The sequence below is a fragment of the Cervus canadensis genome, chromosome 8, assembly GCF_019320065.1.
Source record: "Cervus canadensis isolate Bull #8, Minnesota chromosome 8, ASM1932006v1, whole genome shotgun sequence".
Lineage (NCBI taxonomy): Eukaryota > Metazoa > Chordata > Mammalia > Artiodactyla > Cervidae > Cervus > Cervus canadensis.
Genome location: NC_057393.1, coordinates 17,350,965 through 17,365,306, shown reverse-complemented (window position 1 = coordinate 17,365,306; position 14,342 = coordinate 17,350,965). Strand labels below are relative to the sequence as shown.

The following is a 14,342-nucleotide window of genomic DNA, read 5'->3' as shown; positions in this document are numbered from 1 at the left end:
TACCACAGCTTCCTTATCCATTCATCTGCTGATGGGCATCTAGGTTGCTTCCATGTCCTGGCTATTATAAACAGTGCTGCGATGAACATTGGGGTGCACGTGTCTCTTTCAGATCTGGTTTCCTCAGTGTGTATGCCCAGAAGTGGGATTGCTGGGTCATATGGCAGTTCTATTTCCAGTTTTTTAAGAAATCTCCACACTGTTTTCCATAGTGGCTGTACTAGTTTGCATTCCCACCAACAGTGTAAGAGGGTTCCCTTTTCTCCACACCCTCTCCAGCATTTATTGCTTGTAGACTTTTGGATAGCAGCCATCCTGACTGGCGAGTAATTGGTACCTCATTGTGGTTTTTGATTTGCATCTCTAATAATGAGTGATGTTGAGCATTCTTTTCATGTGTTTGTTAGCCATCTGTATGTCTTCTTTGGAGAAAAGAAATGTCTCAAAATGGATTAAAGATCTAAATGTAAGGACCAGAAACTATAAAACTCCTAGAGGAGAACATAGGCAAAACACTCTCCCGACATAAATCACAGCAGGATCCTCTATGACCCACCTCCCAGAATATTGGAAATAAAAGCAAAACTAAACAAATGGGACCTAATGAAACTTAAAAGCTTTTGCACAACAAAGGAAACTATAAGTAAGGTGAAAAGACAGCCCTCAGATTGGGAGAAAATAATAGCAAATGAAGAACAGACAAAGGATTAATCTCAAAAATATACAAGCAACTCCTGCAGCTCAATTCCAGAAAAATAAATGACCCAATCAAAAAATGGGCCAAAGAACTAAACAGACATTTCTCCAATGAGGAAGGCTTTTTTTATCTCTCCTTGCTTATTCTTTGGAACTCTGCATTCAAATGGGTATATCTTCCTTTTCTCCTTTGCCTTTCACTTCTCTTCTTTCTCAGCTATTTGTAAGGCCTCCTCAGGGACAACCATTTTGCCATTTTGCATTTCTTTTTCTTGGGGATGGTCTTGATCACTGCCTCCTGTACAGTGTCACGAACTTCCATCCATAGTTCTTCAGGCACTCTGTCTATCAGATCTAATCCCTTGAATCTATTTGTCACTTCCACTGTATAATCATTAAGGGATTGATTTAGATCATACCTGAATGGTCTAGTGGTTTTCCCTACTTTATTCAATTTCAGTCTGAATTTGGCAATAAGGAGTTCATGATCTGAGCCACAGTCAGCTCCTGGTCTTGTTTTTGCTGACTGTATAGAGCTTCTCCATCTTTGGCTGCAAAGAATACAATCAATCTGAATTCGGTGTTGACCATCTGGAGATGTCCATGTGTAGAGTCTTCTCTTGTGTTTTTGGAAGAGGGTGTTTGCTATGACCAATGTGTTCTCTTGGCAAAACTCTGTTAGCTTTTGCCCTGCTTCATTTTGTACTCCAAGGCCAAATTTGCCTGTTACTCTAGGTATTTCTTGACTTCCTACTTTTGCATTCCAATCCCCTATAATGAAAAGGACATCTTCTTTGGGTGTTAGTTCTTGAAGTTCTTGTAGGTCTTCATAGGACCGTTCACCTTCAGCTTCTTCAGCATTACTGGTTGGGGCATAGACTTGGATTACCGTGATATTGAATGGTTTGCCTTAGAAAGGAACAGGGATCATTCTGTCATTTTTGAGATTGCATCCAAGTACTGCATTTTGTACTCTTTTGTTGATTATGAGGGCTGCTCGATTTCTTCTAAGGGATTCTTCCCTCCATCATAGTTTGGCCTCAGGTCAAAGAAACAAGGGAGGGAACACAACCCTGCCCATCAACAGAAAATTGGATTAGAGATTTACTAAGCATGGCCCTGCCATCACAATAAGACCCAGTTTCCCCCTCAGTCAGTCTTTCCCATTAGGAAGCTTCCATAAGCTTCTTATCCTTATCCATCAGAGGGTAGACAGAATGAAAACCACAGTCACAGAAAACCAATCAAACTGATCACATGAACCACAGCCTTGTCTAACTCAATGAAACTATGAGCCATGCCATGTAGGGCCACCCAAGACAGACAGGTCATGGTGGAGAGTTCTGACAAAACATGGTCCACTGGAGAAGGGAATGGCAAAGCACTTCAGTATTCTTGCCTTGAGAAACCCATGAACAGTATGAAAAGGTAAAAAGATAGGACGCTGAAAGATGAACTCCCCAGGTTGGCTGGTGCCCAATATGCTACTTGAGATCAGTGGAGAAATAACTCCAGAAAGAATGAAGAGACGGAGCCAAAGCAAAAACAACACCCAGTTGTGGATGTGACTGATGATGGAAGTAAAGTCTGATGCTATAAAGAACAATATGCATAGGAACCTGGAATGTTTGGGGTAAGAATCAAGGTCAATTGGAAGTGGTCAAACAGGAGATGGCAAGAGTGAACATTGACATTTTAAGAATCAGCGAACTAAAATGGACTGGAGTGGGTGAATTTAACTCAGCAGGGTATTGGGTTTTGTCAAATGCTTTTTTGCAGCAACTGAGTTTATCACATAGGTTTTGTCCTTTATTCTGTTAATATGATGGGTTACATAGATTGATTTTTGGATGTTAAATTGACCTTGTGTTCATGGGATCAATCATACTTGGTCATGATGTATAATCCTATTTATAGATTGCAGAATTGGCTTGTAAGATTTCATCAAGGATTTTTGCATCTATATTCATGAAGGATATTGATCTGTAGCTTACAGCAAAATATTTATTGAGCAACTTACAAGATAGGCATTGTTCTAGGTATTGGGGATTCTGCAATTTTTCAGAAGAGATTTTATTTTCAGAATATATATATATGATAAATATGTATATATATATGATAACATATATATTTTCTCTCATGGAATTTACATTCAGGTGGGTGACTAGCGATGCAGCTCCCCACTCACATCTGATGTTTTTTTTCCTCTACTCTCTCAACAATGCTCCAGGTTCCAGCTTCAGTGTCTGTGTGCCTGACTCTTAGAAAACTGAATGGTCAGTGTCTGGAGAGCGGAAGGGGCCTACTTTCCATTTTAAGTTACTGTTCCTTTTTCCCCCTTTAATGGAAATGTTAACTGAATGATAACATCCATACCGAGAAGGGCACACACTTATGTACCCTTTTGTGTCTAGGTTCTTTCACTCAGTATTATCTGTTTGAGATGCATCCACCTGACTCTGTGTTGTCATAGTTTATTCATCTCATTATTGTAGGCATGTATTTCAGTGCACTCTGTTCATCATCATCACAGATCATGTATTTTTTTTTTTTACAAACTGAAGGCTTGTGACAAACCCTATGTTGTCAGATGATGGTTAGAATATTTTAGCAGTTTTTTAAATTACTTATTAATTTATTTGGCGGTGCCAAGTGTTAGTTGCAGCATGTGGGATCTTCAGTCTTCACTGCGGCATGCAGGATCTTCTGTTGTGGCATGTCGGATCTATTTCTGTGACCAGGGATCAGACCCAGGCCCCCAGCATTTGGGAGAGACTTAGGCATTAGACCCGGAGAAGGCAATGGCACCCCACTCCAGCACTCTTGCCTGGAAAATCCCATGGACGGAGGAGCCTGGTAGGCTGCAGTCCATGGGGTCGTGAAGAGTCAGACATGACTGAGTGACTTCACTTTCACTTTTCACTTTCATGCATTGGAGAAAGAAATGGCAACCCACTCCAGTGTTCTTGCCTGGAGAATCCCAGGGATGGGGTCGCACAGAGTCGGACACGACTGAAGTGACTTAGCAGCAGCAGTAGCAGTAGGCATTAGACCACCAGGGAAGTCAGCAAGAAAGTACTTTTTAATAAAAGTATACCTACATTTTTTTTTAAGAAATAATGCTGTTGCATACAGTAGACTACAGTATAGTATAAACATAACTTTTATATACACTGGGAAACAAAAAAAATAAAATCATCTGACTCACTTTATTGTAATAATTGCTTGATTGCAGTGGTCTGAACCCACATCTCTGTGTCTGTAGTATTGCACTATATGAATATCCCACAGTTAGTCCATTCTGCTGTAAATGGACATTAGGATTACTCCCTGTTTGGGCTGTTACTGAACAGTCCTGCTGTGCATATGCGTGGTGGCTCTGTCCTTACGCAAACATCTGCTCTCCTCTGGGCTGGACACCCAGGAGTGGAATGGGTCTCTCAGAGGATATGTTTAAGTTCAGTTTTAGTAGATTCTTCCAGTTTCCACAGAGGGATGTACGAAGTGGGCTCCCCCAGCAACAGAGAGTAACTCCAGGTGCCGAACACGGTGTAGTTCTCTCAGGGATTGTCACCAACACCCTGTAGCACTTGTAAGGAACGTACTGGTATCACATTATGATTTCAGTTGGCATTTCTGTAGCATCTAATGAAATTAAGCAGGAGATCCTATTCATTTTAAATATGACAGTTAAACAGAACAATTTGTCTACCCCAGGTCTTTTTTTTCCCACAGACATCGCAGCTTTCTTAGGTATCCCTTTTATGCTAGTAGTAAAATCAAGAGGTCATTACTGTCTTGACATCTTCGGTAGCCCCTGACTGGCTTTGTATTTCCCTAGTAAGAAGAAGAAAAATGACTTAGGGAAATCAGTCAACACCCCCCGGGACCGAGTGCCTACATATCAGTATAACATGAATTTTGAGAAGGTGGGCAAATGCATCATCATAAACAACAAGAACTTCGACAGAATAACAGGTGGGTGCTGGGGGCATGGGCTCAGCTCTTCCGTTCCCTTCCACTTTCTTCAGCTTCATTCAGACTTATATGATGCATTTGTCAGAAGACCTCTATGTCTACCTGCTATAGCAGACAGCCCCTCTGCAGGTGGTGTCCCGTGTTCAGGAGAGAGGGATGAGGGGAAACTGGGAACTTTCAGTTTGAGATTCCCATCATGTGGATTAGCAGATGTGGGACGTGGACCAAAGGACTCAGAGGGTGAAGCAGGGGGGCGGGCTGTTTGGCGTTGGCTGAGCCAGGTGATGGGGCTTCCCAGGTGGTGCTAGTGGTAAAGAATCTGCCTGCCAATGCAGGAACCACCAGAGACACAGGTTTGATCCCTGGATAGGGAAGATCCCCTGGAGGAGGAAATGGCAATCCACTCCAATATTCTTGCCTGGAGAGTCCTCATGGACAGAGATGCCTGGTGGGCTGCAGGCCATGGGTTAGCAAAGAGTCGGACCTGACTGAGCATGAGTCCAAGCCGCATGAAGGGGCTTACCTTTTTTTTTGGGGTGGGGGGGCGGTGCTCACCTTTTGTGTATGTGGCGGCCATCGGTGATCGGCGCTTGATCCCCACAGGAATGGGTGTCCGCAACGGCACAGACAAAGATGCAGAGGCTCTTTTCAAGTGCTTCCGGAGTCTGGGTTTCGATGTGTCTGTATATAACGACTGCTCTTGTGCCAAGATGCAAGATCTGCTGAAAAAAGGTACGCCCATGCCCCTCCTCCTTCAGTCATCTTACTGCTCCCAAGCGGAGCAGGGCCCCACCTGGTCTAAGAAGCTGCCTTCACATGATGGGGGGAAGGATCTCAGCGTGGGAAGCCTTTCCTTCCTCCAGGTGACTCCATACCTGTCTCCAGGACACCTGTCTCTCTCGGTAAACTTAGATTTCCCCCTAAAAGAAGGAAAGCAGCTTACCTCACAGCAATAGGTTCTATAGCTACAAAACAGTCTCAATTTCAAAAGGCTAATTCCTAGGAAAGTAGCAAATCTTACCTTTCTGTCCAGAACAGACTTTAAGTATAAATTTTCACTGGTGACAGATAGAGAATAATAATCCCCATATACTTCAGAACTACCTTATTTCTTACACAACACGTTCACAGAATTGCTTCTTTAGATCTTTAATGGAACCCCTGCTGCGTTGGCCAACAACATCATCATGCCCATTTCATAAATGTAGGGATAGAGCTTTAGAGAGAGAATAAGGGTCATACTGAAGGCAGTTAGGAGGAGCAGAACCAAAACTCAAGCGTTAACTAGTTCCAGAGCAATTATGTTTTCTATTACCCCATACCTATCTAGTGGAAGCTACCTATGATATTCTCACATTTAGGGCAAATAATTGAAAGTAACACCCTCCCAACCTGTTAGACAGTGACGCGTGGGCAGAGGGTAGACAGTTTCAAACACTGCTGCTTTTCTTAGATGTGCAGCTAAACAAGAAAAAGATCCTTCCCCCCACCTTATAACACTCTCTCTTAAGTACCCCTCTCTTACATTTTTAAAAACCAGGCATCTTTTCCTTACTTCTTCAAACAAGGATCTTAAGAGCCGACCTTCTGTACCCTAGTAGGCCACATGGTAGAACAGACTGGAAATCACAAGTCTATGTTTGGGGTCTAGTCCAAGCTTGAGCAGCTGGGTGAGCAAGGCAGGGTGTCTGTGCCCTCCTGGTTTTTTGCTTTCCTGAAATGCGGATCATGATATAGCAAGTCCTGCTTCTTGGGGTTGCAATTAGCATTAGCTGAGGGAAAGCTTGTGAGCATGATTTGAGAAAGATAGTGTCCTATACAGATGTAACGACTTGTCCCAATGGTAGTTTCTGTTCTTATGAAAAGTGAGTTATACTGGGACTTCCCTGGAGGTCAGGTAGCTAAGACTGCATGCTCCCAAAGCAGGGGGCCCAGGTTCGATCCCTGGTCAGGGAATTATTTCCCACATGCCACAACTAAGTCTTCATATGCCACAGCTAGAAAACTCCCACATTCCACAAGGAAGATCGAAGATCCAAATACTGCTACTAGGATTTCACACAGCCAAATAAGTAAATAAAAATAAATATTTTTTAAAAAGCAGATTATCCTACCTGAGCCCAGGTCATGTCAAGATCACAGAATTCTCATTTATTGTCCTATCAAAATAGCAAGGTGGTGATTTCTCTTGACAGGGCAAAGTTCTAGGACATCTCTGAGATGCCATTTTTTATCAGTGAAATAAAAATAAATGAGGCCTACTTCAAGGGGCTCTTGTAGAGGTTAAGTAAGATAACTCGGGCAACGTACCTAGATCACTGCTGCAGTAGGTGTTCAGGAAATTCTTTTACTACTATTATTTTTTTGGCCACATCACAGCTTGTGGAATTTTAGCTCCCCAACCAGGAATCAAACCCAGGCCCTCAGCAGTCAGAGCATGGAGTCCTAACCACTCAACTGCCGGGGAATTAAGAAATTCTAAATCTTACTCTTCTCTCATCACTGATGAAGAGAAGAGAAGAAGGAAGGTTATAGTACATAGTTCTAGCTAGCTAGCTAGTTAGAACCATGGAACCTTAGATGAGATCAAGCTAAGCCAACTTGTTGGGGCTTCCCAGATGGCGCTAGTGGTAAAGAACCTGCCTGCCAGTGTGGGAGAGATGTAAGAGATCCACATTTGATCCTGGTCGGGAAGATCCCCTGGAGGAGGAAATGGCAACCCACTCCAGTATTCTTGCCTGGAGAATCCCATGGACAGAGGAACGTGCTGGGCTACAGTTCATGGGATCTCAAAGAGTCGGACACGACTGAACGACTAACACTTTCTTTTCTTTTCAGTAAAAGTAATAGATTCACATTGTTTGGCAACCTCCACCACCCGCCTCCAGAAGAACTCTTTTCATCTTGCACAACTGAAACTCTGTCCCCATGAAACCCTAATGCCCCATTTCCCATCCCCTCAACCCCTGGTAGCCACCATTCTGCTTTCTGCCTTGGTGAACCTGATCACCCCAGGAACCTCATGTACATGAAATCATAGAGCATCTTTTCTTTAGCCAGTGTCTTGTTTCACTTAGTGTGTTTTATTTTCTTTAACAAATACTTGCTTGATACTCATGTGCTGCTTTGCAAATATCAACTCATTTAATGGGTAGCTCCATTTTACAGACAAGAAAACCAAGACACAAAATGGTTAAGCAGCTTGCCCAGTGTCACAGACCTAACCAAGGCCCTGGCCTTTAGCAGCCCAATATGCTGCCTCCCAGGAGCTGCCTGAAGCCCTCTTGCCTGTGGGATTCTCTTCCACGTGAGGCAGCCTCATTCTGGTTTCAGACTCAGTGGGGATTCTAGAATTCTCCCTCTAACCTCTCCCCAGTGTCTTCCAGGGGTGCTTCTCCACCTCTGCCTGTCCCTCTTTGTCAGTGGCAGCTGCCAGACTGGAAGGGAATAGTACTTCTGAGGTCCCACACCCAGGAGTCATATTTTAACTTTTCAATGTTTCAATTGCTTGCAGCTTCTGAAGAGGACCACAGAAATTCAGCCTGCTTCGCCTGCATCTTATTAAGCCATGGAGAAGAAAATTTAATTTATGGAACAGATGGCAAGACAGCAATAAAGGACTTGACAGCCCATTTTAGGGGGGATCGATGCAAAACCCTGTTAGAGAAACCCAAACTCTTCTTCATTCAGGTAATCCCTTTTCGGAGTCTATAGAGAGACTTCCCTGGTAGTCCAGTGGCTAAGACCCTGCCTTCCCAATGCCGGGGGCCCAGGTTCAATCTGTGGTCAGGGGACTGGATCCCATATGTCATAACTAAGCTGCAACTAAGACCCAGCACAGACAAATAAATTAATTTTCTTTAACTATTAAAATAATTTTAAAAAACAAAGTCAATAGAAATGAAAAAAGATTACAGAGTGATCTTGGCTTATATCATTTTTTACAAATCTACGTGCTGTTTCCATTGGGGTATGCAAATTTAGGTTGTATTTTTCTACCTCTAATGCTTGGCATCTATATTTGCATTGGATCACAAAGTATGTGAGTTTAAGACATTATAGTCTCTCTATTTGCTCTGCTTGCTAATTCAACACATCTTCAGATTATCTTGGACATCGTTGTGTTGCTGGTACATGCCAAGCACAGTTCTAAGGCTGAAGTGGGATACAGCTGTGAATAGCACATGTGTTCCTATTCTCAGTTTCATGCAGCCATCTCTGCTTTGATTTTAGGCTTGCCGGGGAACAGAGCTTGATGACGGGATCCAGGCTGACTCAGGACCTATCAATGACACAGATGCCAACCCCCGATACAAGATCCCAGTTGAAGCCGACTTTCTCTTTGCCTATTCCACAGTTCCAGGTATCAAGTCCCTTGTCTGCTAACCAGACTGTGCATCCCACCTTCGAAATGGAGACTTGGAGCTGTGTTAGTTTCCCATTGCTGCAGTGATAAGTTGCCTCAAACATGGTGCTGAACACACACAAATGTATTATCTTACAGTTCCAGAGGTCAGAATTCCAGAATGGGTTGGCAGGACAGCAGTTCCTTCTAAAGACTGTAGGGGGCGCAAATCCACATCCTTGCTTTCCCAGCATGTTTAGAACTGCCTGCATTCCTTGGCCTGCGGCCTCCTTCCTCTAGCTTCAAAGCCGGCAGCCTCACATCCCTGACCCTCCTTCCAACCTTACATTGTTCTTTCTGACCCTCTTGTAAGGGCTCCTGTGATTAGATTAGTCCCGTCTGGATAATCCCAGGATAATTTCTCCATCTTGTTTCCTTGACCTCAGCCCCATCTGTGAAGTTCTCTAGGGCAGCAGTTCCCAGCGTTTTTGGCACCAGGAACATGACTCGTGGAAAACAGTTTTTCCATGGACCAGGGTGGGGGTGGATGGTTTCCAGATGATTCAAGCACATTACATATACTATGCACTTTATTTCTATTATTATTACATCAACTCCACCTCAGGTCATCAGGCATTAGATCCTGAGGACCCCTACTTTATGGCATGAGCATTTCTGGGGGCCACTGTTCTGCTTACCATAGGGATACAGTCACTTTTCTCTCCAAAAGAAAGCTGAATTCTCTCATTTATGATGATGACTATTATTGGTAATTATAAGAACAAGCATGTCTATGGCACCTATTTACTGAGTGTTGTTTGTGTCTTTTACCCTGAAATAATCGTGTAGTAGTTAGAGAAGGTGTTATTTCTGTCCTAATTTTACAGTAGAAAAAAAATTGAGCTTGAGTAAGTTTAGGTGACCTGCCCAAGGTCGTATAGAGATTTTCACACATCATAGAGTTATAGCTCAGACCAGAATTCCTTTATACAATAGCCTGTAAACAGGGTGCCAGGAATGCCAGCAGCAAGCAAGCCTCCCTCTTGTTTGGGTTTGCCTGAGCAAGTTCAGTGAAGTTCCATTGTTTGGGGTAAAAACCATCACTCAGAATTCTCCCAGCTGTAGCGGTACTTTGTCCAGTGCTTGGTATAGAAGTATCGGTTACAGTAAGTTGGCTGTTGTGTTTGGAAAACCAAACTCTGGCAAGATGTACAGACGGGATTTTGTGAGAATGAGAACTTCACAAGTTTTAAGAATCCTGTAAGAAAGAAATTTGGTTCCTGCCCTTGAGAGGAAGGCAGAGTCATGGGAGCATATAGTTGTGCAATCCAACCTGTCAGTCGAGTTGGAAAGACCCTCAGCCAGGTCTGGCAGAACTGAAGGAAGAAGGGTGAACACTAAGGGTGAACTCTAGGGAAGCAGGTGAGAGAGGCTTCCTCTGAAAGAACTTCTGTAACCGAGTCTTAAAAAATCAAATAGCAGGATGAAGGGCAAGATGGCTTATCAGACAGAGTGCCCAGGGGCAGGTGGCTCAGTGCATTGGTAAAGCTCAAGAGCTGGACCACAGGATGTATTAGTCTTTTCAGGCAGCTGTGACATGAGTCCACAGGCTGGGGAGCAAAAGTTCATTTTTCACAGTTCTGGAGGTTGCGATCAAGGTGCCAGGCATTGTGGCTTCTGATGAGAGCTGTTATCCTAGCTTGTAGATCACTGCCTCTTCACTCACGTGGCCCAGGGAGGGGAGAGAGGCCATAGCACAGGGTGTGACTGGGCATGTTTTTGTTGCTGTTCATTAGCCAAGTTGTGTCCAACTGTTCATGACTGCAGGACTGGGCATGAACAAGTTTCAAACCTAGACAGGGAAATGGGGGCCCAATTGTGGTGGGCCCTGCAGGATGTGCTAAGCAGCCTAAATTTCACCCTCATATAGAAGGAACTGTTTTAGGTGAGAGAGGGACGTCGACTTAAAAAATATTCACAACCTAAAACTTGAGAGTTATGTTTTATTACATGGAAATTCTTAGGACTTAAGCCCGGGAGATAGCATCTCAAGTAATCTTGGGAGAACTCCAAGGAGACAAGGGAAGGAGCCAGGTTATATAGAAGTTGTATAACTTCTATATGCAACAAAGGACAGGTAGTTTGAACATCAAAAGACCATTGTTAATTAAAGAAAACCAGATAACCCAAATTAATGTAGTGCTGCTGTATGTATGGGAAGATATGAGAGTCTGAACTGCCTGAAATCACTCCATTCATATGCATCAACTATTGGGGCCAGTATCCTGTGTTTTTCACAACCTGAGCTCCCTTGAGGCTCACCATCGGAAGTGGCTGCAGTCTGATGGCTGCTAGATCACAGGTATTCTCCTTCCTGAGTGCCCTTCGGGCTCACCAGCTCACATTGGAGGGCTACAGTCACTGATGACTACGACATCCTTGTTTACTGATATGGCAGGAAATATTCCTGTAGTACAGAGTTTGGAGGACACATATCCCATATGAGTAAGTGGGGACTGCTGTCATTCAGAAGAGCACATGTGAAGGCCCCAGTCACAGACAGCTCCTTCTGGGTAGTGAGCAAAGCAGCAGCCAGGTCAGCTGACTTCATCTCCTTTCTCTTCTCCTGTTGAAGGCTATTATTCATGGAGGAACCCAGGGAGTGGCTCCTGGTTTGTGCAGGCCCTCTGCTCCATCCTGAATGAGCATGGGAAGAGCCTGGAGATCTTGCAGATCCTCACCAGGGTGAATGACAGGGTGGCCAGGCACTTTGAATCCCAGTCTGATGACCCACGCTTCCACGAGAAGAAGCAGATCCCATGTGTGGTCACCATGCTCACCAAGGAACTCTACTTCTGAAGATAACCATTCCAGGGGTGCATTCCAGCTGAGAAGCTACGAATCATTTGTTGATGAATCAGAAATTTTTTTTTGTAATGCTCTTAAAAGATCCAGAAATTCTATAAGATTTTAATTTCAGGAAAATTATTGATTCAATGGGAAAGAAACTCTCTGGTGCTGTCTTATGGTCTCTGAATTTTCAGAGACTTTTTTTTTTACATTGTTATCCATTTGATGACTTTTTCTCTTAAGATTCATTTTCTGTTTGTCTTTCTCCTTGTTGTTGCACTTAGTACATACAACAAAAATGACCTCTGCAGATGACTTTTGACTGTGTCCACCGTGACTGGTGGTGACTTTGGTAGACTATCAGAGTCATATTCGTACCTGGCAAAGAGAGCCCTTGACAAAAAACAGCCAAAGGGATATTCATTCGCCTGTATTGCAGAAAGTGGGATATCGAATGTGGTTTAAGTGAATTTTTCATTGACTTAGGGAAGATTCTTGTGCAAAAATTCCCAGATATGTTAAGAGGGGAAAAAAATAAAATGATTCTAATATGTAGCAGTCAGGATCCAGTCAAGAAAACGGAAACCATTCTAGGTATTTCAGTAGAGGGAATTTAATAGAGGAAATTGACATACGTGGATGATGAAAGAGAAGATAGATGAAAGGAAGCTGTAACCCAGGTGGCACCAGTGATGAAGAACCCGCCTGCCAGTGCAGGAGAGGTAAGAGACTCGGGTTCAATCCCTGGGTCAGGAAGATCCCCTGGAGGAGGGCATGGCAGCCCACTCCAGTATTCTTGCCTGGAGAATCCCATGAACAGAGGAGCCTGGTGGGCTACAGGCCATAGAGTCACAGGGTCGGACGCGACAGAGGTGACTTAACATGCATGCGTGTTGTCACATAGGCTTATGAGGAGGTGTGGTTCCTTAAGTTCAGAAACTGGGACCCTGCACAGGAGCTGGAACCATGGTGGGGCTGCCTGGTGGGAACTGGACCACCCGGGAGTTGCAGGAAATGAAGCAATGGCAGGAACAAAGCCACTGCCCAAGATGAAGCAACACCAGATGAGTCAGACATGGGAAAATTCCCTGATGTTTTCCACCTCTCCTCCCGCCCTGTAGTCTTCCTTCAACACCTTACCCTTCCAGCTCTACCTGGAAGCCATCTGGCAAAGGTCCTGGGAAGTGTGATCTCCTGCAATACAGAGCATAGCCAGGCATAGTGAGGCAGAGAAGGAATGAGAAATGGTTATGGGCCTGGCCCACAATATGAATAGAAGGAATTCTGTTCCCTGTGATGAGTGATTCATCCATTCAGTCATTTAGTCACTGAGTTGTCAGACAATCTGTGTATTACCTACTATGTGCAAAATCACCTGTTTTAGCTTTATAATCTACCTGGAACTTTTTAGGTTATTCCAAGCCTTATTCTGAGTAAATTTTTGTTATCTCTGATTCTCTAAATGGAAAAAGGTTTATGGCAAAATGTTTTCACTGTATTTTCAAGGTGGTATTCTCTTTTGAATTCTTGATAAGTTACTGTTTAATTTTGCCTAGTAACTTGTTAACAAGTGTTTATATTTATTGATTAAAATGTGGTTGTTTAATTCCTAATCTGCTCAGTTTGCTTTCCTTTTGAAGTGTCTTTTTTTTTTTTTTATGGCAGTTGGAAAATGAGAAAACAGGATAAGAACTGAGCCTATGACTTGAACTCAACACAAAACGTAATTCATGATTTCTTTTGAAGCTAGGACACTAATAAAACAAGTAAATAATCACTTAGGAAGCTGAAAATTTTCACGTAAATGGTTAATGAACTTGTAAAGCTGTTTGTGATAGACTGATTAATTTGGCAACAAAATCAGATGGTGTAAAAGTATCTTCTTTCAATGAGAGAACTAATTTAAGGGCAGTTTCTTAGACTTGTCCCTGGTTTCCTGCCGTCTAAAATATACCAAATGTTCAAAACATAAGTGGTGATCATGAATCAAGAAAATCAACAAGCATCTACCCCACTGTTTTCAGAATTCACTGGCTGTTCTTTGGGAAATAGGCCATCCTATTAAAGTTCCCTATCTTAGAATATGCCCAAGTGTATTGTAATTTGAAGTAAAAACCATAGCACTCTAGTTATTTGCCTTGTAATCTTCATTAAATAGACAGACATGATCAGCATTAATTAATGTCAGCATTAATTTTTTTTTAATTCTCTGAGCAGTCATAGGTATTAAGTTTATAAATTATGAATATTACCTCATGCTCCTTAGTCCCGAGATACAAATCACTGTTGGAAAATAGCCTTTGTCTTTGAGTACATCATGGGGCAGATGCTCTCATTTACCAAGATCAGAAATCCTATCCCAAGTTGTTGATATGTTCATACCCATCTCCATTCTTAAACTTTCTGATCTTTTTATAATCTGAAATTCTGATGAAAGATTACTCTAAAGGAGAACTCGATCCTGGTGAATACA

At 43.0% G+C, this 14,342-nt stretch overlaps 1 protein-coding gene across 3 annotated transcripts in view; it reads left to right on the top strand.

Moving 5' to 3' along the window:
• The window catches only part of CASP7 (caspase 7), a 41,966-nt gene extending 28,484 nt beyond the window's left edge, over positions 1-13,482 (top strand). For all 3 annotated transcript variants that reach the window (XM_043476221.1, XM_043476222.1, XM_043476220.1), the window contains 5 exons: positions 4,538-4,674; positions 5,278-5,406; positions 8,189-8,364; positions 8,908-9,037; positions 11,655-13,482. In XM_043476221.1, the coding sequence (XP_043332156.1) occupies positions 4,538-4,674; positions 5,278-5,406; positions 8,189-8,364; positions 8,908-9,037; positions 11,655-11,878 (796 nt within the window). In that variant the 3' untranslated portion in view covers positions 11,879-13,482. The remainder of the gene's footprint in view (positions 1-4,537; positions 4,675-5,277; positions 5,407-8,188; positions 8,365-8,907; positions 9,038-11,654) is intronic.
• The last annotated feature ends 860 nt before the right edge of the window (positions 13,483-14,342 follow it).